Source organism: Perca flavescens, chromosome 8 (assembly GCF_004354835.1).
Source record: "Perca flavescens isolate YP-PL-M2 chromosome 8, PFLA_1.0, whole genome shotgun sequence".
In the NCBI taxonomy this organism is placed as follows: Eukaryota; Metazoa; Chordata; class Actinopteri; order Perciformes; family Percidae; genus Perca; species Perca flavescens.
The window spans coordinates 12,387,828-12,415,587 of record NC_041338.1 but is presented as its reverse complement, the minus strand read 5'-3'; the positions used below and the strand labels follow the sequence as shown (position 1 = coordinate 12,415,587).

Here is a 27,760-nt window from a genome sequence, read left to right as displayed (position 1 = left end):
CCGTGTGGGTCATTTAAGTTTTTGTTAGAAAACATAGTCTCTCCCACCAAATGTTGTTTAAATGAGGGATTATTGCTCATCTCTTAACCAATGTCATTAACATTTGGGTTGTGCTTTTGCTTGGTTTAAATGTCATCCATTTGCTCATTTAAAAATGGATAGCTGCATGTTATCTATTCACTAATGCTACTCTGTGCCCAAGCTTTTGTTCACATTGTTTGACTGACTTATATTATTTCATGTATGATTTTCTTGCCACAAAACTTTTCTTAAAGCTGTCTTCAGAAAAAAAAAAAAAGGATTTTGGCTTAGAAGCCTTTTCATCCTTTTCCAACCTTTTTAATTTGTTCCTATAAACGCGCTTCACTCTTCAAAACTGGGTTTGATATATTTTTTCATTAAGCAATCTTTGAACTCTGGTGCTCTTTTTTTTCTTTTCTTTTTTTTAAAAGTTCTTTTTTTTTTAACATTTAGCCTGAAGCAAGATTTTCTGAGGTTAGGAAGTTGAAAAAGGTTCTGGCTCTGTTGTCTGAACAGAGAATTTGTCAGCCAGTTGATTCACTTTTTGCCATTTATTTGTCATGCCCAGAGCCCTGTGAGGATGGAGATCTGGAAGCAGAAGCAGACAGTCCGGATATGGAGCCTGGTACAGAGATGGATCAGGGTGAGCAGTCATAATAGAACTAATAATAATGAATCCATCAATTCTCTCACAACATGATTTGGTTCATAAATAACTCTGCCTCATTACAAAAAAAAGAATATAAATTATTAACGTTCTAAAGCTGTGTAACAATTAAATATTTCATAATGTTATTTGGAAATTCCAGATGACATCCCTTCAGATGCAGAAGCTGAGGCTCATTTGCATCAGTCAGAGCGTGCCGAAGAGCTTCCCGAGGAAGCCAAGAAATCAGAAAGTCTGAGAATGTCCTCCAGTATTGGTACATGCCCCTAATAATTCCTCTAAATTGATCACTCAGCAATATTTTTACATCAAAGAAAAACTAGTACCATTTTGTCATTTGTGCATTCAGAACCATCCAGCATCAGCCCCATGCAGAAAGAAGATGTTGTTCTTTCCCCACTCAATCCATCTCCAGAGCCTGAATCACAGGTGAGATTATCCCACACCAGTGGTGGAAGAAGTATTCAGATTCTTTACTCATGTAAAAAGACTAACACCACACTGTAAAAAAGAAGAAAAAAAAACGTTGTCACAAGTGCAAGTTCTGCATGAAGAATGTTACTTCTATAAAAGTATGTAATTATCATCAGGAAAATGTAGTTAAGGTATTAAAAATAAAAGTACTCAATGCAGAAAATTCCTCACATTTTAGAAACTGGAAACGATGAAAACTGTTCTGTCCGTCAACTAAGTGTTTTCCTTTTAAGCTGTACTTGTAGTTGGGTAGTTTTAATTTACAATAAAACACCGTGTTATAAACTACATGTGTTTTGTGTGCAAAGATCTCAATTTGTAAAGTAACTAGTAACTAAAGAAGTCAGATTCATTTAGTGGAGTAAAAAGTGGCATACAAAGAAAAGCCTTAAGTAAAGTACAAGTATCTCAAATGTGTACTTAAGTATAGTACTTGAATAAATGTACTTAGTTACATTTCATCACTGTCCCAAGGTACAGTACAGGCCAAAAGTTTGGACACACCTTCTCATTCAAATGCGTTTCCTTTTATTTTCATGACTATTTACATTGTAGATTCTCACTGAAGGCATCAAAACTATGAATGAACACATATGGAATAATGTACTTAACAAAAAAGTGTGAAATAACTGAAAACATGTCTTATATTTTAGATTTTTCAAAGTAGCCACCCTTTGCTTTTTTATTAATAAGGGAAAAACTTCAACTAATTAACCCTGACAAAGCACACCTGTGAAGTGAAAACCATTTCAGGTGACTACCTCATGAAGCTCATTGAGAGAACACCAAGGGTTTGCAGAGTTATCAAAAATGCAAACGATGGCTACTTTGAAGAATCTAAAATATAAGACATGTTTTCAGTTATTTCACACTTTTTTGTTAAGTACATCATTCCATATGTGTTCATTCATAGTTTTGATGCCTTCAGTGAGAATCTACAATGCAAATAGTCATGAAAATAAAGAAACACATTGAATGAGAAGGTGTGTCCAAACTTTTGGCCTGTACTGTATGTGATGTAGAGATGGCCCAATACGGAGTACCGATCCGATACCAGTGCGTTATATATTTTATTATGTTTTAATAAATTGTATACTACTATCCCTGTATGGATGTGATATGATTTCTATCTTTGTTGTCGGTCTGGCTCAGGTTAAACTCTTTGTGAAACATGAACAAATACAAACAATGAATGCCCCAGAACTTTCTTTTACTATCCAGTTATTCAGTTAGAACGGAAAAAAGAACATAAATAAACTACTTTAACATAGATTTTCTTTAGGACTTTATTACGTGGTGGTATCGGATCGGTGCATAAACTCCAGTACTTCCCGATACCGATACCAGCGTTTTAGGCAGTATCAGAGCCGACACCAATACTAGTATCGGTATCGGAACATCTCTAATGTGATGCTAGTTTTGACTAAGTCTTGATCTTCTCTCTTTCTTTCCCAGATAACTCTGGTGATGTCTCCTGGTGCCCGCTTTTTCCCAGAACCATTCATACCGGAGGAAACGAAGGCTGAGAGGACATCTCCCTCACCAGCCGCCAATAGCCCTCTGTTCCCTTCACCCGCACCAGTCCGCGATCCTTCCTCTCTCCCTTCTCCTACTCTTGCTGCCTCCCTTATCAATGTCCCTGCCTCACATCCCCCCAGTTCACTCACCAAATCATCACCAGCCATCGAGTCACCCGTCAGATCACCCGTCAGATCCCCTGTCAAGTCACCTGTTGGCTCCCCGATCCGCTCTCAGCCCACCCCCTTACCGGAGACTTGCACACCTATATCTCCCGTCTACCCTCACCGCTCTATTTGCCCTCTCACAGGCAACTCCCTCTCCCCAATCTGCGCTCGGCCTTTGCTCTGCCAGGAACCCTCGTCACCCCTCGCCTCCGACTCTCCGGTCAGAACTCAGCCTGTCCCTGCGGTCACTTCCACGCCCATGACCAAAACAGACAATGGCCCGCCCGAGCCTTCAAATTCTGTAGATTCCTCAACAGAGGAAACTCCATCTAAAAAGACCGATATCATTGAGGAATTTTGGTTGAAGAGTGCCGAGATCAGAAAGAGCCTCGGTTTGACTCCTTTGGACCGCAGCAGTAGGATCTTAGAGAGGAGTGTTGTCACGGCTCCAGCGCAGGACTCCGACCCTGTTAAGACACAGTCTCCCGACGTGCCGGAGGAACAGAAGCCTGCCTTCACTGGCCGCGCTGTCATCCGCAGACTCAACATAACTCTTGAGGGTCAGGTCATTACCCCCATTGCTCTTGCGGAGCCCAAGAGTAATGGCTCTGATAAGAGGGACCTGAGCAGCAGCTCTGGCCTGGGGTGGAACGGGAGCATGGCCACGAGCCAGACCGCAAACAGTGACAGCTATAACACGTCCGACTCCACCATGCTTACCCCGCCCTCCAGCCCGCCGCCACCTGTGCCTGCTAATCAGTCTCCCGCTGTGTTCCGGCAGCAGAGACACCAGGTGTCTTGGAGCAACGGGATAGAAAAACCTCTACCTGAGCGTGCCAAAGAGCCAGCGAAAGTCAAGAGTCCTGTTCCTGCACCGAGGACCCAGCTGAGCCCCGTGTCCGCACCCAAACCCGCGCCCAGGAAAGTCTACTCACCCCAGGCAGAGCCAGAACCAGAACCAACTCCAGTGGTCGTCATGAGGGAGAAGAAGAAGCCACGGCCGCAGGAGGCGAGGAAGTCGTTTGTGGAGACGGTGGAGGAGATTCCGTTTGCCGATGACGTGGAAGAGGCCTATGATGAGCGGACACCAGACACGAGCATGAACCGGTACTATACTCCACCCACCAGCAAGCCCAGCAGGTACAGACCTCCCCTACATCTGGCTCTAGCCATGGAAAACGGTAAACCAAGTATCCATGTCAACCAAGCCTCCAAGACCGAGAGGGCAACTCAGTTCTCCCCAGAGGCCAAAGAGATCGCTGAGGAGAGAATGAAGGCCAGAGAAAAGTCAGTCAAGAGCCAGGCTCTGAAAGACGCCATGGCCAAGCAGCTCAACAAAATGAAAGAATCTGACAAAGACAAGGGTGCCTTACCTAAAACGGCCTGGAGCGTAACCCCAGATGCTGTCGGAAAAAGTAAAAAGTCAGCCGGGTCGCCGAAGACATCAGCCGTGAAAGCTCTGGAGTCAAAGAAGGCCGATATTTTACCTGAGCGTTTCTTCAGCAGCAACAAGAGTCTGGACAGCTCGGTGGCTTCGTCAGACGGCTCCTCTACGAGTAAGAGCAAAAAACGAAGTTCCCTTTTCTCGCCGCGCAAGAATAAGAAGGAGAAAAAGGCCAAGAACGACAGCAGCAGGCTCTCCGGCACAGACGAGACTCCGCCCAAACACAAGTCGCTGTGGAAGGCCGTCTTCTCAGGGTACAAGAAGGACAAAAAGAAGAAGGACGATAAATCATGTCCGAGCACGCCGTCCTCCAGTTCCACCACTCAGGACTCTGGGAAGAAGAAAACCTCACCATCATCCGGTAAGAAAGGGGATCCAGGGCCATTTTGAATGTGATACTTGTTTGTTACATTTCGAGAACAAAAAACAAACGGTGTTTCCCACACATAGACTAATTAGTGGCGGTGCGCCACAGAATCAACACCGGTCGCAGCATATTGCGTTTTTTTTTTTTTTTTTTACGCTATTAAAACACGCAACGTATTTGTTCAGCTGCATTTCCTTTCCCTGCTCTCCCTCCGTCTCTCTCTCACTAACGCGTCTCTCTCAAAACACACACACACACACACACACACACACACACACACACACACCATTGACATAATGCATTTCCTAGCCCCTTACCCTAACCTTAACCATCACAACTAAATGCCTAACCTTTACTCTTACCCTAACCCTAACCATAACCTAATTCTAACCCTAATACTACAACCAAGTCTTAACCCTCAAACAGCCTTTTAAACTTGTGGGGTCCATTATTTTGGCCCCACAAAGCTGTCAGGACCCCACAAGTACACTGGACTCCCGGTTTTTGGACCCCACAAATATAGTTAAACAATAAAACACACGCACACACATACAGTATACACACACTCACACATACAGCCCCTCCCCTCCGTGCACACTGTGTCTGTGACACAGTCATGAACACATTAACCCTAACCCTAACCATAACATAACTTGTCATGACAAAAACTGAATGACACTTACTGACAGAAGCATGTCATAAACATTTATGACTTGTTTATAATGTTTATGACACGTTCACGACAGTCACTCTAATGTAGATATCTTCAAGTAAAGTGTAACCCCAAAAAAAACCCTGTCTTTATTATTGTTTGTTACAGACTTGAAATCCCGCAGAAACTTGAGCTTCTCCGAGGAATCCGACCTGTCCTGTGACGATGTTCTGGAGAGGTCCTCCCAGAAGTCAAAGGCAGATGTGAGTAACAGTAGACACAATTAGAAAACATCACATCTTCACCGCGAAGGTATTTAGACACGCATAGCCTCGCAAAAGCCAGCCTGAGCTCATTTCTGAGAAGCCATTTTTAGTCTGCAACACATCTGCTGACAATCAGCGGCCACCAGCTGCTCTGAGCCGCAGCCTCTCGGAAATCCTTAACCTTTCGAGCAGCAGCGCCTCTGCGATAGCGAAGCGTGATATCATGTCTTTCATCTCCGATTTATTCAGAAGCTAGTGCGCCCTCGCTTTTTCCAGTTTGAAAATTGGAAGCAAACACCAACGACTCAAGCAGGTTTCGTGTTCATCCAGTTAGGTGTAAACTAGGGCTGCACAATATATCATTTTTTTTGTTTTGTTTTTTGTATCGCCATCGCAATATCACTGAAATAAACACATCCCGAAAGACAGAGATTTTTTTCTGTTTAGTAGAAATAAAATATCAACAGAAAACTACACTTTAAAATTAAACTGTCATCCCTTTTTTTTTTTGTGGTCCCTTTTATATACAATTCGATGTTCACTTTCTTCAGTAAAACAATGTTAGAAATTATTTCCTTTTGTTTGTTTTAAATTCAACAGGCATTTTGTTGTATTTTAGAAGAATACTGACAGCAGCAGAAAGACAGTACTGAGTACTAGGGCTGCACGATATGAGGAAAATATGCGATAACGTGAATATAACGATATTCCTTGAGATATATGATATGAAGAGATATTAAAGTGTACTCAGTTCTGCCTTTATGCTGCTTTCAGTTTTCTGCTAAAATACAACAAATTGCTTGTTGAACAAAAGACAAATGAAAGGAAATAATTTCCAACCTACTTTTATTGAAGAAATTATCTCATTTTGCATATTTTCTTCATATCGTGCAGCCCTAGTGTAAAGAACAACAACACAAGCACGTCTTTCCCTGCCAGGTGTGCCAGTGTTGCCAGGCTGAATGGAACTACTTCTGCGGACAGGTTTAGCGAGGCTAGACGTTACATCTATTGCATCAATTTCTGTTTTACTTCCTTTAAAAAAAAACACCACTCTTTCTTTTAAATAATTTCTTCCACTCCCAGCAGCACACGGACATCTTTGACCTAGTATCAGGCATGCAGAAGGAAGCGATTAAGGAGGAGAAACTGGAGAAGGAGAGAAGGAGGGAGTTAAAGGAAAGGAAGAGGGTGAAAGAGAGGCATAAAGAGAGAGAGCGGGAAAAAGAGGTTGATCGAGAAAAGGAGAAAAACGATGAGGAGGTATTGTGCAGATGGGCGTTAAATGATTTTGAATTTCACCTAAACATCAGTTTGTAAATAGGCAAGTGTACAAAGATAACATTCTACTAACGTTAAGTTCACAAAGCTTGCATGAATATATAATACTCTATTCATCCCTTTTTAAAGTAGTGTTGGAATACAGAGTGTACTTGCCCTCAGGTGATCACGGAGCAAGTCATGCAACCAAATGAGACATTTTCATGGTCTCCAGCACAAAATGATATGTTAAATGCACATCATAATGATATCCATTAGCAAAATTACTAATTGAGTGAATTCTTTAAAAGACTGGATTCATTAAATATGCAGGTTGCATATTAGGACTATGCAGAAATCCAGCACACAATACCCATATTTCTATCATACGAGTTCTTTATTTCAAGCAATTTGCATTCATTGTTAAGCTGAAATTCAAAATGATTGTCTCCGCTGCTGCTGGTGTGTGTGTGTGTGTGTGTGTGTGTGTGTGTGTGTGTGTGTGTGTGTGTGTGTGTGTGTGTGTGTGTGTGTGTGTGTGTGTGTGTGTGTGTGTGTGTGTGTGTGTGTGTGTGTGTGTGTGTGTGTGTGTGTGTGTGTGTGTGTGTGTGTGTGTGTGTTTCTCTGGTGGTTTAGATAGATACAGCCGAGTTCAGGGCCAGAGGCATGAATTTAATAACCATTGTAAACACATTTAAAAAAAGAACAAACTTCCAAAAGCTTCCATTTGGTTTTCTTCATTTTGATGATATATAAAAAGAATTGACATTTTTTTTTTTTTACTCTTCAATCAATATTGATCTGAATTTGGACTTTCTGCAGCTCCAGTAACGGGAGGTTAAAGCTGCATCATGCCTGCCAGGCCGTGCCTAATTCAATAAGAGCCCACAGGATTCAAGTAGACTAGTCTCTAGCGACTGTTGTGGTAGTTTCTGTGAGTGTATTAGATATTTTTTTTCCCCGTAGAAATCATTGTAGACTGAAAATATCAGATCCGTTTTACTGCTTTATGGTAAGACGGGTCTCTAAAGTCCTTGGTCTTAGAATCTGGGAAATCAATTTTCTTACAATGTGATTTGTAATTGATGTTGTGTTCGACTCGTTTCTGATTAACATACAGTAGATGTATAAAATGTCGCTGCACCTTGCCATTTTTTGTGTTGGTGTGGGATCATTAACCTTGCCTGTTTCGATTGTACCAGCTAAATTATTACTTTTATTTTGACCAATTTAACATAATCATTAACCCATTTAAACATATCATCTGTATCATGTTTGTTTCCTCCCCTGTTTTTTTGTTTTGTCTTCCCCAAGTCTGTTTATGTCCCTCACGCACTGGCGTTCAAGAGATCGTACGCCACAAAGGTAGTATTACATACGTTCCCGTTGATAAATCCCCCCTACCCCTCAGCGCATGTGCCAGTTTACTGTCATAACACCTCATGGGCGTCTGGCCTAAAACTAACCGTCCTCTCTGGAAGCATGTGACAGTCGGAGCGCAGCGCACTCACTCACTGCTGGATATCCACTCTGTTAAAACTTTCCCAATAGCGCTCACTTTTCTGGTCACACTGATACCTCTGCATCTCGTGATATCAAGGGCTGTTCCTCTCTGACTGGTATTATATTAACCTGCCTGTCACTGTGGCACTGTTTGTTTTTTTTTTCTTTTTACTCCAGTGTGGGTACTGGAATAACTTTGACTTTTTCCTTCAGTGCTATTCTCTTTTTCAGCTTTTTTTCAGCCAGCTTTTTATGTGCTCGAAAGTCAACTAAGGGACAAAGACCCCTGCTTATTCCCATACTGTATCGCCTATTATTACGGAAGATTTTATAATGAGGAGGATCATAAATGTGAGAGCTGCAGTGTAGTTGATATACAGTATGTGTGTGTCACATTGTGTACAATGTTGTTTTATGTAACCATACTTTGAGATAGCAATGTGTAGGCCTAGGAAAGCCTGTAGTTGACGTTTTGAAATATCCCAAGCTAGATTACATTCTGCTAGTCAATGTTATCCCTTCACCTTCAACAAGATCTAATAAGAATCCCCCCCCCTCCTCCTCCTCTCCTGTTCAGTTTTTTCTGAAGGGCCAGGGCCCCATGGAGTCAACTACACATATTAGCAGCGAGTGATCGAGACTTCTCTGACCCATGTTTCTGTTATTACACCAGAAAACCTACACCGAGGAAGAGCTGAATGCCAAGCTGACACGAAGGGTCCAGAAAGCTGCACGCCGACAAGCCAAGCAGGAGGAACTCAAGAGGCTGCACAGAGCCCAGGTAACTGACCTTCGGTGATCCTCTGACTTTTCCACCATCACCAATATGAGGTGTACATTTGTGGTTTTGAGTGAAATGCCACTTCAACTATTGAACTCTTCTGGGTGAATTGTAATTAGGGCTGGGTATCATCCAACATTTTTTTGCCTAAAAAGTATTGAATTCGGTACCCAGCCCTAATTGTAATAAGTTTGGTGGTCCAGCTAACGTTTCCCTTTAGCACCATCATCAAGACACATTTTTAGTTTTTCATTCTTCTGTGTAGGGCTGTCCTCAACTAAAGAAATTCTTAGTCGATTAACACTTATAGGATTTTGTCGACTAATCGATTAGTTGATTTAATTGACAGAGCTATGCGCTTTGAGAGGTGGTTAAGACTAGAAAAGCACAATATAAATGTAGTTAATTAACCATCTGTAAAACTGAGTTTATCCACAATTAATCCTGCAAAAGCACCACTTTAAATCTTGTGTTTATCATAAATGTGCTCAGAAGTTTCTTGGAAATAAGTAATTAAGCATGAATAAGCATAAAAAATGACTAATCGACTAAAGAAATCTTAGTCGACTAAAACCAAAACGACCAATTAGTCGACTAATCGACTAAGAGGTGGCAGCCGTACTTCTGTCTTGGTTTACTTATGGTGTTTGGGTGCTGAAAAGCTCTTTCCAAACACTTAGACAAGGGGTGTTTTCATTCAACCATTGCTCATGTTGTGCATGTCAAACTGTTTAAAAATGAAGTGGGACATACACACATGGCTGTAGTGGTATACTAGACTAGGTTGCATTAGTTTTGTTGTCACAGTTACTCAGTGTTGCCCTGTTGTTTTTGTTTTTACCGGACCATATGGCCACTCTAATGTGACTCAACCCTCCTGGAGTGCGGCCAAATTCATCCTTTGATTAGGAAATCCACTGTGATTGATGTTGTAACTCTGCAGTCAGGCTTCCAGTCCACTGACTCAGCACTAAGCCACAGCTAGAGTCTCTGCTCCTGGAGCTGTGGTTTGCTGGCCTGAATTTTGCTTCCTTTTAGTGGCTATTTGCAGAACCCAAACCATGCTTCTTGTTTCTGGCTGCATGGCGCTGATAAAGTTCAGCACTGACAGAGGAAGTAAGAATCTGAGGGGGGAAAAAAAACATTCAAAGTAAAGTGCCCATATTATGAAAAAAATATTTCTTTTGTGTCTCTGGTGCTTCCACACGCATACAAACTTCCAAATCCATCCATGCCGTTTTGAGTGAGATACGGTTTCTGAATGTGTCCTGCCTTCAGTCTCCGGGTGAGCTGGTCAAAAGGAAACGCGCTGGCTAACCGCAACCGTTAGCATGCCAGCTCTAGCATGCTACCTCGTTCTCAATGGCAAAGCACTGCTACAACAAGTTCACCATAATCTACAAAAGAATTACTTACATGTGCGCCCTCATTTAGAAGTCTCCCAGCTAATCCTGCCTGTAACTGACCAAAGTTGGAGAAACAGCCTTTCTTTTACTGTCTATGGAGCTAGCTGACGTGATCTAGGACCTGAGCTACTGCGCATGTGCGAGTGCAATCAAAGATACTACAGAAGAAAAGATATCTCACTCTGTAGCTAAAACAGAGACCTGAACACAAGGTGAAAAGAGGAGCTGTGCAGTACAACAAAAATATGGTGTTTTTTGAAAATTAAACCATGTAAACCTATTCTGGTACAACCTTAAAATACAATTATGAACCTGAAAATGAGCATAATATGGGAGCTTTAAGCTATTTCTGATTACTTTTTATACATCTCTCATTCCTAACCCTTACATCACTTTACTCATATGGAACCCATGTCATTAATCAAATCCTACTCAATTATGTTCACCATCATCATCATGGGCCACATATGCATCTACTGCATATTGCATCTATCCAAAAGGAAGGAATATCTGTCTTTCCGTCCGTCTGTCCAGCTGACCCGCATGTGCAAAAGCACAATAACAAAGACGTCACACGCAGCACGCTGACTTACTGAAATAAACATGGAGGCCACTATGTACTATTGTTCGACATTTGTTGTAATAACTTTTGTTGGAATAAACTAAAGCTTCCCCCAGAACGTGACACGTTCAATATTGATAAACTGTGAATAAAACTAAGCGAATCACAATAAAGATTGAGAAAAATTTATATATATATATATATATATATATATATATATATATATATATATATATATAGAAACAGAAATACACTTAAAATAAACAGCGAAATGTTGTTTTCCAAAGAGGCGTATCACCAGTAGTCCACTGCGGAAAACATGTTTGACTGAGAGCCAAGTCAAGCAGTGGACTACTGGTGATTATTATGCCTCTTTGGAAAACAACATTTCGCTGTTTATTTTAAGTGTATTTCTGTTTCTGTGTGTAACTTTACAACCAAACTCTTCTTAACTTCCCTAAACAAGCATGAGCTGTGTAAGTTATCATCTTATAACATTAATACCGTTAATGTACTTCCCGTCTCGAACAACAGCAGGACAGTTGAGTATTTGTTATCTAAAGACAGTTGTGAAGTGAGGATGACGTTGTCAGTAGGCACCTATGCTTTATCGTCCGATGATGATACCATATTTTAAATAACATCTTATGTGAAATCAGTTTGACTAAAATGACAAAATGATGGGTTTTGGCGAAACTAGATCAACTGAAATGTTCAATATAATAATCTAATGATTTTTGGGGGGGCCCAGGCAAACGGCATCTTGCTTTACTTTTCACCATTTATCCAACTGGGAATGTTGGTATTGGCGGTATTAAAAGAAGTGCTCAAAAACGTTTTTTCTTAAGTTAAAATGTTAATAACGCACAGTACAGGTCTGAATTTAAATGTTTAAATTACAGTGAAAAAAGAGGCATTATCAGCACAATGTACTTAAATAATTAAACATCTGTTCAAGGTGGAGCTTTCAACTCGAATAGAATGCTAAATAGCTCAATGAATATTTAATAATGCATCATATTTTAATTGTTATATTTTGTGAGTAAAATCTGAATCTGCAACATAACCAGTAACATTTCTCTGTCAGGTAAATATAGTAGTACAATGTTTTCCTCAAAAGTAGAAGTACACAGTAAGTCAGGGGTATGCAGGTGGGTGCTTTGGGGTCCTTCTGGGAGTTGTTTCGGGGTAAAATTGTTCTTTTTACCATAGGGGACTTTGTGAGCTCAATTTGCCAACAGGTCATTTAAAGACAACGCAAAACCCATTTGAACTGGTTTTACACGGGTCACTCGAATGTAAATATGTCCTTAAGATTAAGTTTTTTTCTCATAGCTTTAGTAGTTTAAAGGTAGGTAGAGGTAGTAGTAGCCTGTAGTAGTAACCTGCCTCTGTGGCCTTGGCCTCCAATAACAGAGCCCTTAAAGGAACATGCCGACTTATTAGGACTTTAGCTTATTCACCGTATCCCTCGGAGTTAAATAAGTCAATTTTGTTCTTATCTAAAAATAAATTTCCGTATGTCTACAGTTTTACTACAGTATTTATGAGTAACTATTTTAAATTCATAAAGCTACACTTGCCACACAATGCAGCAGGCCTACACTTACACCTACTTACATTCCAATTATTCTTTTTCTGTGAATCTAACCAGCCTGTTCTGTTCAGCTCTGTCAAGTCTTGTTGATTATATTTAACAATAATATGCAGTCCAATTAATGTAGCAAAGATGCACTTTATTAAAGGAACACGCTGACTTATTGGGACTTTAGCTTATTCACCGTATCCCCCAGAGTTAGATCCATAGCCCAAGTCCTTACATACCCTTCTCATCTCCGTGCGTGTTGTAACTCTATCCGACGCCCCCACCGCTAGCCTAGCTTAGCCCAGATCCTGGAGGTAACCGGCTCCAAGTAGCCTACTGCTCCCGATAAGTGAAAAAATAATGCCAACATGTTCCTATTTACATGTTGTGATTTGTATAGTGGCTAGCGTGTACAAATAACAAGGTCACATGAGACACAGCCATCTTCTAACCGTATAGATACTGGGAACTACAGTATATTCTCAGAAAGGCGAAGCACTACTGCTACTTCTGCTACTTGGGCGGAGTGATTTGCTCGCAGCCCAGAAGCCCCGTGCTGAGAAGCAGAGAGTTCGCCCTGGAGTTCGCTCAGAGTTGGAGTAATAATCACTCCGCCCAAGATCCAGTGATTACGATTGAGTGCTTTCCACTCGGAAGTGATTTCAATTGAAATGCTTGTGTAAAAAAAAAAAAAAAAAAAGCTGCACACTTGGGCGTCCAAGGTTAGGGTGAACCAGGCTGCGTGCCCCTCTCAGACTTCCTATGAGGCTGCATGCTCTGCCCTCTATCACTACCCCCGATGCGTGGTGCGGGCGAAAGGGGGTAAGCCATAAATATTCATTGTTTTTTTTTTGGTGAAATTCATGAAAAAATATTTGACCATCGGAACAGGCCCACGTACATGTAGACATCAATACGGTGCCAATTAGCAGTGCTCTGGCTGCGCCTTGAGACATTTATTTTTAATGAGGGTCAATTGTTTGAAGTAACCTCTGCAGCCACCCCCCATTAGAAACTTGTGGCACAAATCAGTTGTAATTAATAGTGGATGTTATTATTCTGTGCACACATGAGAGAAAGCCCAAGTTTTTGTAATGCACTGTGTTTACGGTATGTCACTAATGATGATGTAACTCTCTAACCTGCTTGTCCGCTTCAGATCATCCAGAGACAGTTGGAGCAGGTGGAGGAGAAGCAGAGGCAGCTGGAAGAGAGAGGCGTAGCTGTGGAGAAAGCTTTGAGAGGAGAAGCAGGTAACAACTTGTCACTTATACCGTTATACATTTTCTTTTTTCTTTTTTTTAAATCAATCTGGCCATCGCATGCTGCATAGTGTATCAGTAACGCTACTGCAGATAGACGTAATGCCCACATTTAGTAAAGTGTGTAGTAACTTATTGTTAACATTATGCAGGTGATTTACTGTATACGACAATTAAATCTTGTTTTTGTGTCGGCGCTGGCTCTGTGAGACCATGTTTCATCTTTATATGATATGTGTTCAGCCTTTTCTAGAGCTCTTACGGGAATAGTAATAATATCGACGTCGATTAGGATGATGTAACCAAGAAACCGCATTACCTCAGAAAAGCTGTCCCTCTGCGATCATTTAGATTGTGAAATCACAGTCTGCATTTGCAATTTATGTAGTCCTACTGAAGCATATTACAGCACGTAGATTTGTGCGCAGAAAGACATATTTGTTTCTTTGAAGTAATAAAACCAAATAAGTCTTGACAAGGGACTATCACAGACAATATATTTCCGAGATGAAGAATGCATTATTTGCCCAGCTCTTTATTGGATACAGTTTTATAAGCGTGCAAAGCATGAATAGTGCTCAGCAGCAATAACACATTTAAGTGATGGGAGTTTTGTATGCGACTAGGGCACTGAGGTTGTCCTTTATAGAGCTGACAGTGTATTTAATCCTCATTTACTTAATGATAGGGGTGGTACGGTTCATGAAAAAACATCTGAACCGCTCGCTTCGCTTGTCTCGGTTCGCTTGTCTCGCTTCGCTTGTCTCGGTTCGGAGCGTGTGTGCGTCAGTTCATCAGTACGCTGTTAATGTGCACTAACCACTTATTGCCGTAGTGCCCACTTTTTACACCTATGTTAAAGGTGCTCTAAGCGATGTTGGGTGACGTTACTTCTTGTTGACGTTCAAAGTATTTTCAAACAAAACGGAGACTAGCTCGCTCCTCCCTCCTACTCATCCCGTCCCCTCCCTTCTGTGCTTCAGCGCACTATTCTAATTGTTGTTTTTTTTACAGTGTGTTTAGGGGACCGGCAGCTTGCGGATAGCGAGGAGATGTTTGCTGTATGCGACAAAAAATGTTGTAGCCTAAAAAAAACCGCGTGACATCGCTTAGAGTACCTTTTAAAACACTTAATGGAAATGACGAGGGGGGATGAGCACATGGCAGCTGATTGGACGAACGCGTCACGTGGGTCTTGGTGCTCCCGAATTTCAAAACGGACTAATGTCTCGCTCTGAATACAGTCTCATATTTTCCGAAAATAGTTCACCGAAACGTGTTTCTGAAAACATTTTAAGCGAGAAATAGGCCATACAGTTGCTGAATCGGTCTGTTTTTTTTTTAATCGACAAAGGTCAGTTTGAAAGATTTTCGTCAGATTTTGAGAGGCGCCGAACCGACCGCTCCTCAAGTGGAGCGTGGAGTGGTGCTGCTGCTGCAGGGCACGTCACATGCAGAAATGTCAGGTGGGAGAGATAAGGAAGGCTGCCCGGAGTTGGAGGATGCGCCAACGTCATATATAGTCTGGTGTGTGGGAACATTTGGGATTTCATGTTGCCTATGATGACAGCAGAAATAAAACAATAGACAGAACTGCCACTGGGTGCATGTATTGTGCAACATGCATTCAATATGCTAATTTTAGCTATATATCCTATGCTGAAGTATATTTCTGGAGCGTTAAAGATTAAAAGAATAAATAACAAGAACCGAAGACCTTGACCCTAAAACTGTGATACGAACTAGGGCTGAACGATTTTTGAAAATAATCTAATTGCGATTTTTTTTCCCCAAATATTGCGATTGCGATTCAATATTCGATTATTTTTTTAAGCTCTTTGTCTTCTGTATTATTCAACAAAGACAAACAAATCATTGTATAGCATGAACAACACACAGTTACACACTAGACAGTTAAATAAGTAAAACACACACACACACACACACACACACACACATATATATATATATATATATATATATATATATACACACATATACATACATACATACATACACACACACACACATATACATACATACACACACACACACACACACACACATATATATATATATATATATATATATATATATATATACACACACACATTTTTTTACAGTGCACAGAGAGGAGCTGCCTCCAGCCCCTCCCCCTCGTGAAGTTGCGTGCCGACACCGTCAACACTGCACTAGCTCAGAGAGGCTATCGTTACGTTAGCTCTAGCTCAGAGAGGCTATCGTTACGTTAGCTGCTGGTGGTCTTGCCGTGGGATTAACTGTACTAATAACACTGTTGAAACCCCGCGGCCACGCTGCTGTGAAAGCTCCCCGAACCGTCATTTATCAGTCTGATTGTTACCCCTCTCAGTGGCAGCTCCTCCACCCATATCTTTATAACGGAGCTAACCGCTAACCGGAGCTAACCGCTAATCAGAGCTAGCTCGTTGCCAACCGAGCCTTCAGTTCTGCGTGCCTGTATCCATTAACTGCATGTATGGACTCGAGCTTGAACAAAACCCTTCATTTTATTAAAATGGCTGTAAAAGTTTTAAACTTCAACTCAGAATTGTTTGAATGACAGAGATCAGCTCAAGGTACAGTGTAGCGTTAGCGTGCTAAGTTGATGCTTTCTCTGCGTAGTGCAGACTGATTTGCTCTGGCGAGTCATCAAATCGAGACCAAATCGCAGCCTTTGCGATTAGGAAATCGCGTTTTAACATATCGCGATATTATCGCAAATGCAATTAATTGTTCAGCCCTAATACGAACCGAACCGTGGGTTTTGTGAACCGTACCACCCCTACTTAATGATGATGGTAACAGAAGCTTTTATAATGCAAATGCATGCACGTAGATGCATTGCACCTTTTTAAATTCCGGAATTTTCCCACCGACCGAATAACCAATTACTTTTCCCATCAGCTGTGTCTCCAGCCACTTGTTTGAGTATGTTTTAACTTGTTTACTACTCTACTCTCTTAAAGGATTGTATAAAGGTACTTATACATTACCCAAACATCACAAAAGAAGATCAGGTATTAGATTTACTGTAGTTTTTTTTTTTTTTTTTTTTTTTTTTTTTTTTTTTTTTTATCAATGACATGTGACACTGTTATGTAGGCTCCATCTGTGGTGACACACTGCAACAGTTCTCCATCTCCAACATGTCAATCTTTGTCCGTTCATAACTTGTCCTCCATCGCCAGTCCGAGATGCATGTGATCCGGAGAATGTGTGTCCCGACATAGATTTGTGCTTGCTCATTCTGGATGTGTTTGTCTCCTTCACTGCCTCTCAACGAGGAGAGTTTCTGTACTCTGATCAAGACTCAGGTCACGTTACATTTGACAAATGCAATCAAAATGTAAGAAATCAAATATAAATTGGCTTTCAGGACGACAACATTACAATATTTTCTGCAAATGTTGGCTGTAGCTGAGCGACTTGATACAGATGTTTGTTGAGATCGTATCTATTATATTATTTAATTTTTTAATTTTATTGTGGTGAGTAACGGCAATCCAGAGATGCTTGCGACTTTGTCAGTTGTACTCAAAGATCACACTCAGCTGCTCTTTCAGTCTGAAATGATTAGGTATTAAATCATCACATTATTGTAATTGAACTGCACATGGGTTTGAACCAACTGCAACTCTGTCAAATTAAATGCACGCAAAAAAAAATAAAAACAATTCAGCACACAACACATTACACGAGGCTTTGTGTGATATTAAGCAGACTGAGCCAGTAAACAGCAATACAGCAAATCTATGTTGTAGCCTCTTATTATTTTGGAAAATGCCATGTTAGTATTGCTCATCCTGACTGTATTGTGCACTGTGGTGAGTACTGATGGACTCTCTTTGTTCTGAGTGTTGCTGCAGTGTGTGTGTGTGTGTGTGTGTGTGTGTGTGTGTGTGTGTGTGTGTGTGTGTGTGTGTGTGTGTGTGTGTGTGTAAGAATGTGTTTGCAAGACCATGCATGACCTGCTATTTTGTGTGTGTGCCCAGTTTGGGGCTGTGTAAAATAACTCCTATCTCTAATATATCCCTGTCATTGTAGACTATTGGGGAGATTCTAATTACAGTGAAGTCCTGGACTTGCATCTGGGCGGTATGTATTTCAAATCTGTCGCTTTAAATTAACCTAATGGCTAACCCAATCTGTCCTCCTCCCCCTGTTTTTATTTTTTTACTACTTGAGCTTTGTACCCCCTCATATCGACCTTGAATGACTGGCTGGCTTTTTTAGCCTCATTGCAATACTTTCTGCTCCTATAACCCCACCTCCCCCACCCTCCACCCTCACTAGGATTCTAGCTCAGACACTCTTTACATCAAACAGAGATCAGACACTTGGCCTCATGCTGTCCTCTTAAGATCGTCTTTGATCTCCATAAACTCATAAATAGTGAATGCATGAATGAATATGTAACTTGTATTTGTCACTTTTCAGCTTCGCAGACCGTACAATACAAACTCCAGTAGAGAGACACACAGGCACATATTTCAGAGGCAGAAAGCCAAACAGCAAGATTGATTCTTGCATTCAAAGGAACACTATTTATGCGCTGAGGACCAGTCCAGCAGAAACACCAAAATAAAAATAGAAACACTATGACACTAAAGTAAATAATGCACTGGCAGTGTTGACTATGCAAATTCATACTACATACAGAACATGCTCTTTAAATATCGCCTCCTTTGCATATTCATCAATACATCGTTTGTTAACCAAAGTCATGAACGGTAGCAGCATGATAGTTGAGATAGTGAAAAAGTACTTTTTCTGATTTTAAGAGTTTAAAACTGATATTCTATATTGTTCTTATTGTCAGTGATTCCCATGAAAAGACCAAAACCAGCAATATCTACGTATATAACTCACCTAGCAATAACTTAGTATTGTCTGTGCAAATGTAGGCCTGATATAGTTTATTCCTCTGTGACATAGACATTGTTGTCTAAAAACTATTGAAAACACATCAATGAGCCACACTGTTGCCCAAGGTGAACTATTTTTTTTGTTGAGTAAATCACACATACTCTGTCCTGCTGCCATATACTAGTGCACCAAATGTGTATTATACCGCAGGTAAAATAAAATAGTCCCCAACAAATCTGCTTAAAACTACAACTTTTGTTGTACCAGAAATATCATAGATGAAGAAGAAGCACATGAACATACAAAAGAGACACATTTCAGTTCAGTGTGCACACATTTACACACACAGACCCCACCCCTACACACATACACCGTGATACAAGTGTTGTATAACCTGCCATGGACTGACTCATACTAAACTGCTGGCATGGCTCTTAGCTTCCCCTCAGAGCTTTCTGTGCTGCTGTAGTTCTGTCCTGTAGTCGCAGCAATGGTTTCCCTGACTTTCTCATACCTGCTCAGTTGTAAAATCACCCCGAGTTTGAGTGCGTTTGTGTGTGGTGTGTCCTAATAGGCAATGTTGCAACCACTGACCCTTAGGTGCAATGTCTACACTGTGATTTGCCAGCAGTTAACACACAGTGTTCACCGTGTCTGCGTGCGATGTCTCGTGTGGTATCTGTTATTATCATGTAGACCGTGGCCTTGTTTGAATATGAGTAGCATGCATCTCTTCCTCCTCAAGTCTGCTGGGAATTCAGCGGGCTGTGTTTGCTTCATAGGTATTTAGTGTCCGTAGAATCCCTCAACAAGGAGTGAGAAAAAGGTGCATTTCCACATATTTGAGCAAGGCCTGTTGCCCAGCTGGTTGTTGTCACTCACTCAGACAGGAGATCGCGTGGAGTTTTGACATAAAGATGAACCTACCTGCATTTTCCAACCTCGCTGGTTGACCAGGGTACCCACGTGGGCTTAATGTTTCATCAGCTCATTCCATGTATTATGTGTGAATGCTAAAAACAGTTGGTGTCTCTCACTTTGAATCTTTGCAACTGGAAACAGTGTGTTTGCAGTGTTCTAAATGTGTTAATGAGAAGGATTCCTCTTTGACTCATATACAGTGTTTGATCACGCAATGGGAATTGTAGAATTTTTGACTGAATAAGGTGCATCGTCACTTTATCAGCCTGGTTGTATTTGAGACCCTGCAGCGGACACCAAAACTAAAGCCAGCATCAATAGGACTGTACTCTTAATCCGATAAGTAATATAATTTATCTTATAATTTTAATCCTCTACTTTAATGATTATTCAATTAAGGATTTACTGAGCGATAAGTTACAACGATGCGTTTCCTAACTATGCTTACGTGATTTGGTGGAGCCATAACATTTTTATTAGGACTCCAATCTGTCCCAAAAAAAAAAGATTTTCTAAACTGCAGTTTCCCCTACAGATGTTAAGCTTTTTCTCTGTGATAGTCCCTTGTAGTTATTATCTGGCATTTCACTTTCCCGGCTTCTTTACCCACCAGCCTGAACACTATGTCTTCCTCCTATTTGTGTCATGTCATGGTTCAAGCCCTTATATGTGTGCCACTATCAATGATCTTCTACTAGATATTCTACAGTCTTTATTTAGTCTCTAGGGAAGATTCGCCATCTTTAATGTGGATGTCCAATCACTGTTGATGGTAGGGCTGGGTATTGTTTAGAAGAATTTTGATACCGGCGGTACCGATACCAATACCCTGACTTCGATACCGGTTTCTTAAATTTTTTCGATGCCAATTTTATAAAACAAAAAGAAATTACACATTACGGCACAAATCTTTTTATGTCTTTTTCAGCTTCTACTACGTGACGTATGTTTTACCGGTGTGCCTCTGCGACATGTAACGTTAGACAGCCAACCAGCAGCATTATTAGATCTTGGTTGAAGAATGCTGCATGCCTATTGGCTCACTGACGTTGATGAGATTTACTCCTTAGGTATTGAAATTGGCTATTGAATGACGAGGCATTTTTCGATACTCGAAAACTTAAAAAGTATAGTTGTATATCAACCATAGTTGATGGTAAATGCAGTCAATTAAAGCAATACATTCCTCAGTGCGTGCCATATTGACCTAGAAGGCTGAGTTCTCAGGCTGGAGAAGCTGCGCCGGCAGTAAGTACATGTTACCAGGATGCATTGTGCAAAAGCTTCTGCCAAAACATAGCATTATGTGATAAAAATACTCACGTAATGGTCATCGGTCCTCTTCGTCCTCGACGCAAGTGTTTCTGCAGCTGTCAATTTCCCGTCCAGCGCCCACGTCGCTTAAATTCTAAATGCACCTGCGCCCATCTGTGCGCCCATGGGCGTACTGGTCTTAAAGGGAGTAGTCCATATCCTTCGCGTTCCACTTCCGGGATAGCTCCGGTGCTGCAGGGAATTCCGCCGGATGCATGTATTTTCCGTTTACTTCCGCTTTCTTTGTGTTGGAATTTTAAATTCGGTGGATTCATGAGGGCTATGGTTGACTGCTCCTCAGATCTCTGCATGGAAAATTGAGACCGCTAGCTAGACTATCTGTCCAATCTGAGTTTTCTCTCGCACGACTATTTTGCAGCGGCTCTGTGCGGAGCTTAGCACCGCCCATGACAATTCTGATTGGTTTAAAGAAATGCCATTAAACCAGAGCACGTTTTCCTCCCATCCCTGAATGCTATGTGGAGTAGCTAGACCCTCCTTCAGCGCGCTTTGGAGGAGGGTCTGGCAAAGCGAGACTATACAGGGAGGGGTGTTCAGGTGAATTCTTGGCGTATTGCTATCTTGAAGCAGCGAGAAGTGATCGTGCCTTTGACCAACAAAAACGCAGCATTTCGTTGTTATTTTAACAGTGCATTAGTAAAATGCGCCTAGGCTCGTGCACAGCGCGCGCACACTATGCTTGTTACACACACAGGGACGCGCAGCAGCACACAACCATGCAAAAGATTAAAAATAAAAGTATTACAATGTGAAATAGTATTATGATATGATCTGCTCGCGCGCTCTCACTTTACGCACACATGAGCAGATCAGTTTCTTCTGCTAAAAAAATCTCTCCTTCCTGCTTAGCAAATCCGCCATTAATGTGCCAAGGTACAAACGCGCCTGGCTTTTAAGGGGAATGGGGGATATTCTCTCGCACGTCTAATGCAGCCCCCACCTCTCTCCACTGCATTTCTTTGGCTGTATTCTTCAGCTTGATCATATACAGATGAATATATGTCAGCTAAAATACTGTAAAATGTATACTCTTATACAGTCATATTTTGGGATGCCATTTTCGCTGTTGAAAAGAGACTGGGAATCCAAGCCCAAATAGCCTGTAGTAGGGCTGGGCGATACGGAGAAAATCCGATATCACGATATTGTTGACCAAATACCTTGATGACAATATTGCGACAATATTGTAGGGTTGACTATTTGCGCTTTTCACAAAATATTTACACAATGAGATTTTAGATGAATATTCATCAATAATGTGTAATAATGAATAATGTGGAATGACTAAATGGTTAAAGGCAAATAATTGAACAGCTAGAAGTCAGTCAGTTCAGAAAATGACATCACTTTACTGTAATGCAGCCTTTAAAACCAGGAAAAGACAACACTTACCATATAACGATATTACGATATCCAAAATCTATGCCGATTTCGTGATATGAGACTAGAGTCTCAGATGTATTGACCCCAGCCCTAGCCTGCAGCTCTTCCTTGCATCCAAGCATCCGCTGGATGCAGGAAAAACATCTGCAATCTTAGCTTTCTCAATCAATATAGCTCGCACCGAGGCATTTATTGCTTCAATCGACTACATTTATCATCAACATTGATTGGAGAGCCACATAAAAGGTGGCAAATTTCCACTTTATGGTAGCAACCACTATCTGTGAGAAAATCTGTTTAGCTGGTGCATATAAGAAAAAAAAGTCCTAATTTGCACTTCAATAGTAGCTACACTTCAAAAGTCAACATACTGGCAACCAAATTGAGCTGGGTGTTGTTGAACGTGTTCAAGTAGTGTTTACTAGGAGAGGCTGAAACATCTTAAAAGAAGAAGCAATTATCTGTGTCTGATCAGTAATGGATTTAATTATGGGATTAAATCATCTTGTGTACTGTGAAAAACACTTGCTGTATGCGTAGGCTTTTCCCATTTCATAACTGACACAGGGTGCTGTTTACTAACTGAACATTATCTGAAGAACTACAGATGAAAGATCAAACAGGGGGATTATTTTCCCTTTCTGTGCTCCAGGTTTTCTGCCTTCTCTGGTTTCCGTTTCTTATTTTTACCCCCTTTTTCATCCCTCACACCCCACAGCTGATCTCTCCCACCTGCTCTCTCTAGGTGATTTGTCTTCTCCCTATCACAGTGCTCCTGCCTCCTCAATTTTCTTTCTCCCTCATCACACCCTTCTTCCCCCTCCACCCACGCTCTGTGTCCTCTTTTCTGTTTTTCTCTGTAACGTCGCTGCTCTTCCTCCTGGATTATTTCCACCACTCTTTCTCTCTCCACCCACCCACCAACGCACCCATCTCCGTCCCCCCCTTTCACGCTCTGTCCCTCTGTCTTGTGGAAGTTGAGCCCTTTGTGGGGATGCCACGCCGAAGAACCCTCTCCTTCTGCCCCTGCTGTTCCCCTGAAGGTAACGTAACCTCGCCGCCTCTGCTGACGGTTGTGGCGGGTTACTATGGCAACCGTACGGATCTCCAGAACCGGGCTACCCCCCTTGAGTCCCTCCCCCATCATCCTCCCAGCCGGCCTTCCTCCTCTTCTCCGTCCTCAGCGTTTGTGTGTGATCGGGCTCAGTAGCTTTCCCCAGAATGTACCCAAAAACTAAGTCTTGTATTGAGTCATTTATCATGAGGAAATTGATTTAAAATATTAAAAAAAATAATAATAAATGCTCCGAATATTCATTTCATCACAATTTTGTCGACTGCGTCAGAATTTATGCCGTTAAAGGTATTGATCAGTTGTTTTTTTTTTATTATTATTTGTTACCATGACAGTTATTTCATGTAGCTTTTCATCTTCCCCAAAACGGATAAGGATCAGGACAGTCTCTGTCGATACTTTAAACTCTAATGTACAGTTCTAGCATCTTGGCTCCCACAGGGTAGATGAATAATAACAAGACCAATAATAACAACTACCAATCCAAACTGTTTTATAGTATAGCTCTTATAGAGCATAATCCACACCAATACAACTTGAAGAGAAATCCTCTGCTTGATTGGTCTGCTGTGCAGTGTTGCCAGATTGGGCCTGCTTTTTAATTTAACTAGACCAGGGGTGTCAAACTCAATTTCACTAAGGGCCACACTGGAAATGAAGATCACAATAAGGGCCAGACATGTTGAGTTTGACATGTTTTTATTTAGCAAAAAAGTCAATTAACTTTGTATTATTGCATGTCTCATATAGCTTTCTCCCATACAGTTTGGTCAACATAAAACCCTAAAAAAGTCAGCAAAAAAGCTGTTTTTTGGGTGAGGTGCACAACTAGTCGGGCCAAAATTAGCTGTGAACCTAAATTGAAATGTGGGCCGGATCAAAATTTGCAAGGGGCTGGATTTGGCCCCCGGACCTTGAGTTTGACACATGGGAACTAGACGGTTAAAAAATGACACGCAATAACCGATAACTGATGCAAAATCCAATGTCATTTCAGTTTATCACAACTGGGTTGAAACTTGAATTTTCTTATTCAATTATTATTCCACGTAGCTCTGTGATCAAAGACTTGTCAAAGCGGCACATATTTAAAAAATTAGATTTAACATGTTACATGTAACATTATCCAAAAGACTTGGTAAAAGAAACTGTCAACAATAAGAAGAAGAAAAAAACTTCCCCAAAATGAAAATATAAAATTGGGCTACATTTATGACGATTGGATAGGATAGGATTTGATTGGAATACTTTTTAGTCAGAATCAGTCAAATCTGACAACATGGTTGCTAAGCTAAGGCCACTCGCTGTTCAGGGGCAGGGTTTTAGAGAATGGTCAGTTGGAGCCTGTTGAAGTTGTAAATCAGTTGTAATCCTAGAACAATCATAGTGTCTCAGAAAATGGAAGAAAAGATACGCTTCCTTATTATTCTAAAAGGCTGCATTCACTCAAAGGGGAAACTACTCTGCTGTAGTGTGTCTTATCAACCGCATGTGCTCTGTTTTTCTGTTTTCTAAAAATGAATCGTAAAGCTGCGTAGTCCTTTGCCGTATCCATTTTTGCAGTTGTTATCCCTTGAATTAATGTTAAACGTGTCATGTAATCATAAAATGATAATAACACCGGGGCGGGTGAACACCTGAGACGTGGCTGGCTCGCGGGCAAGTTTGCGGTTCAAGGAGTGAGAAGCTTGCATGGTGTGATGATTTGTTATAAATATGCAAGCATTACACAAAAAACAAGTCCTTAAACATTAATGGATCATCTGGTTTGTTCCTGTAGCTAACACCTGTCAGTGGAATATTTTGCCTGAGCTTCTAATCCGTTCAAAGAAACATTCTTTTGTGTTTGTGTGCGATCTGGTGTTTTGGTTCCTTTTTTTTTTTTTATTGCTGTTTCTGCCTTGTACCGGACGGGCTCTCCTTTTGTGTTCGGAGTCTCGGAGCTGAGGGGTGGTGACGGTGGAACAGGTTGAAATACACAGACAAACATCCATTTGTAGGATAGGTTTGGAAACTCAGCCTCGCTCTTACACTTCCCTCCTTTTGTGTCTGCATGTTGTATTCCTCTCCAGTGTGAGCAGCTCTTCTCCAGCTTCGCCTCTTCCGTCCCTTGTCTGTGAATTATTGAAAGCCAGCCCCCCCGAGACCCCAACCGTGCAATTTATTTGTAAAAATGTGTTTTCCTTTTCGTTTTGCAAGAGCCTCCTCTTCCCCAGCTAACTACGTTGCGCCACGTCGAGGTTTGCCTTCCGGTGTTTCACTGAAACCGCTCGGCTCCACCTGCTCCAGTCTGATAAATGAAAAGGCCCATCGCCCAATGCATCGCCCCCGGCAGCAGACCTTTCTAAGCATGCCACATATAGACCGCTCTTCTCTGCATACAGCGGGACTGCAGAAGAAAGTGTGCAGCTGTTAGGCTCTCTGACTGATGATGCCAGTTATGAAAACTGCAATGCATTATGCCAGTAGCGCTGAACATGCTTTACTCAGAGGCAGTCTTAATAAAGGAGTGTGAACTTCACTGTTGGCCTAAATGATAAGTCATCCCATGAACATTTGATCCTGTAAATGAATGTAAAGACAGCAGAATGATTCATGCATCCCTCCCAACCTCCCCCAACCCCACCCTCTTAACTGCTAATGAAGAATTTCCATAAAGTCCTTGGGTTTACTTGTCTGTAGTGTCTAAGCTGCTGATTGGTGTGTTTGTGTTTTTTTCTTATTACCCACCCACTCTTAAAAAAAAAAAATAATAATCTGATAGGAGGAGGTAGTTGCTCCCAAAGAGCAGCTATGTTTGACACAGAGTCCAAACTGGGTAACACAAACACTTTGCAAATAGGGTATTTTCTGTTTGTGTATTGTGTGTGTGTGTGTGTGTGTGTATGTATGTATGCATTTACCAAAGTTGAAACCTGTAGCTCCACGCCATCTTCTGTGCGCCATCTATAAGTATGGCACGACTGACCATGTTGGTGTCCAGTCCATATCCTTCCACCTCACCACGCCCCAGCGAAGGACATCCTGGCTTGGCTGTCATTGCATTGCCCCGTGTCAGTCCTTGTCAGTGTGTGACATCAGTGTCCATCTCCCATCAGCCATCTGGCGTCTTACTCACCACTCTGTGCTTCCTCCTTCCCCTCCAGGCATGGGCAAGAAGGATGATCCCAAGCTAATGCAAGAGTGGTTCAAGCTGGTGCAGGAGAAAAATGCCCTGGTCCGCTACGAGTCAGAACTCATGATATTGTAAGTACACAAATTGACTGTTGAGATGGATAAGCTAGTTGATAAACTGATTCGTCAAAGGGGCTTTTCATTTCCAAGAAGCACAGCCTAGCTGTGTGTTACTACCAATTCCTGTAGTAACCAAGCAACTAGTTTGAAATAAATTGTGTGTTGAGTATATTAAAAACTCAACACACATACACACATATACTGTGTGTGTGTCGGTGTGTGTGTGTGTGTATATATATATATATATATATATATATATATATATATATATATATATATATATATATATATATTGTATGATTTGATACATACAAGTGTACCTACTTGAGAATATGTATGATATGTATATGTTTTTTTAAATTATATTTTATATATATATATATATATATATATATATATATATATATATATCAGAATTCCAGAGTTTTACTATGTTAAACTATGAAATGGCTATAAATAAACAAGACCAGACATAAAGTCACACTATTATATACGCTGTACTTCTCAGATAAACCTTCATCACCATCAGCTGCACTTTGTCAGGCTCGGCTGTGGTTTGAGCTTAGTGCTAAGGCTATCTTGATAACAGGCATACAGTTGGCTTAGTAACGTGGTAGTGATTACCACGCTGTTTAAGCATTATTCTCAAAGTAGAGCTGCGGCTGATGGGAATTTTGGGGATCATTTTAGAGGCATCCTCCCATGAACTAAAGTGTTGACCTGTGAATGTCAAGGGATCACCAAAGTCACGAGGACTGATTCCCGAGACCATGATTGTCTGCAATAGTTGTCGAGATATTTCATTCTGAACCAGACAAAGCAATGAACAGGCCAATTAACCATAGTGTCATCCCTAAAAATGTTGTGTACTATGATAAATTGCCTGAGGATGTAATAATATTACATCATGTAAGAACAAGGCAATTATAAGCTAATACAGAGTATACAGAAGATAAAAAAAACTGACTTATTGCCAACTTATTTTTTTAT

General features: G+C 41.1%; 1 protein-coding gene across 17 annotated transcripts in view; it reads left to right on the top strand.

The window, feature by feature from the left end:
• The window catches only part of mical3a (microtubule associated monooxygenase, calponin and LIM domain containing 3a), a 121,139-nt gene that overhangs the window by 90,217 nt on the left and 3,162 nt on the right, over positions 1-27,760 (top strand). For 12 of the 17 annotated variants that reach the window (XM_028585466.1, XM_028585482.1, XM_028585470.1 and 9 more), the window contains 10 exons: positions 590-664; positions 831-944; positions 1,038-1,117; positions 2,618-4,652; positions 5,479-5,573; positions 8,151-8,201; positions 9,013-9,120; positions 13,833-13,926; positions 23,439-23,504; positions 26,683-26,782. In XM_028585466.1, coding sequence (XP_028441267.1) covers positions 590-664; positions 831-944; positions 1,038-1,117; positions 2,618-4,652; positions 5,479-5,573; positions 8,151-8,201; positions 9,013-9,120; positions 13,833-13,926; positions 23,439-23,504; positions 26,683-26,782 — 2,818 coding nt within the window. Of the gene's footprint in view, positions 1-589; positions 665-830; positions 945-1,037; positions 1,118-2,617; positions 4,653-5,478; positions 5,574-6,662; positions 7,326-8,150; positions 8,202-9,012; positions 9,121-13,832; positions 13,927-18,000; positions 18,052-23,438; positions 23,505-26,682; positions 26,783-27,760 lie in introns of those variants that run through there. The other 5 variants (XM_028585468.1, XM_028585471.1, XM_028585473.1 and 2 more) reach the window with 5 other exon arrangements.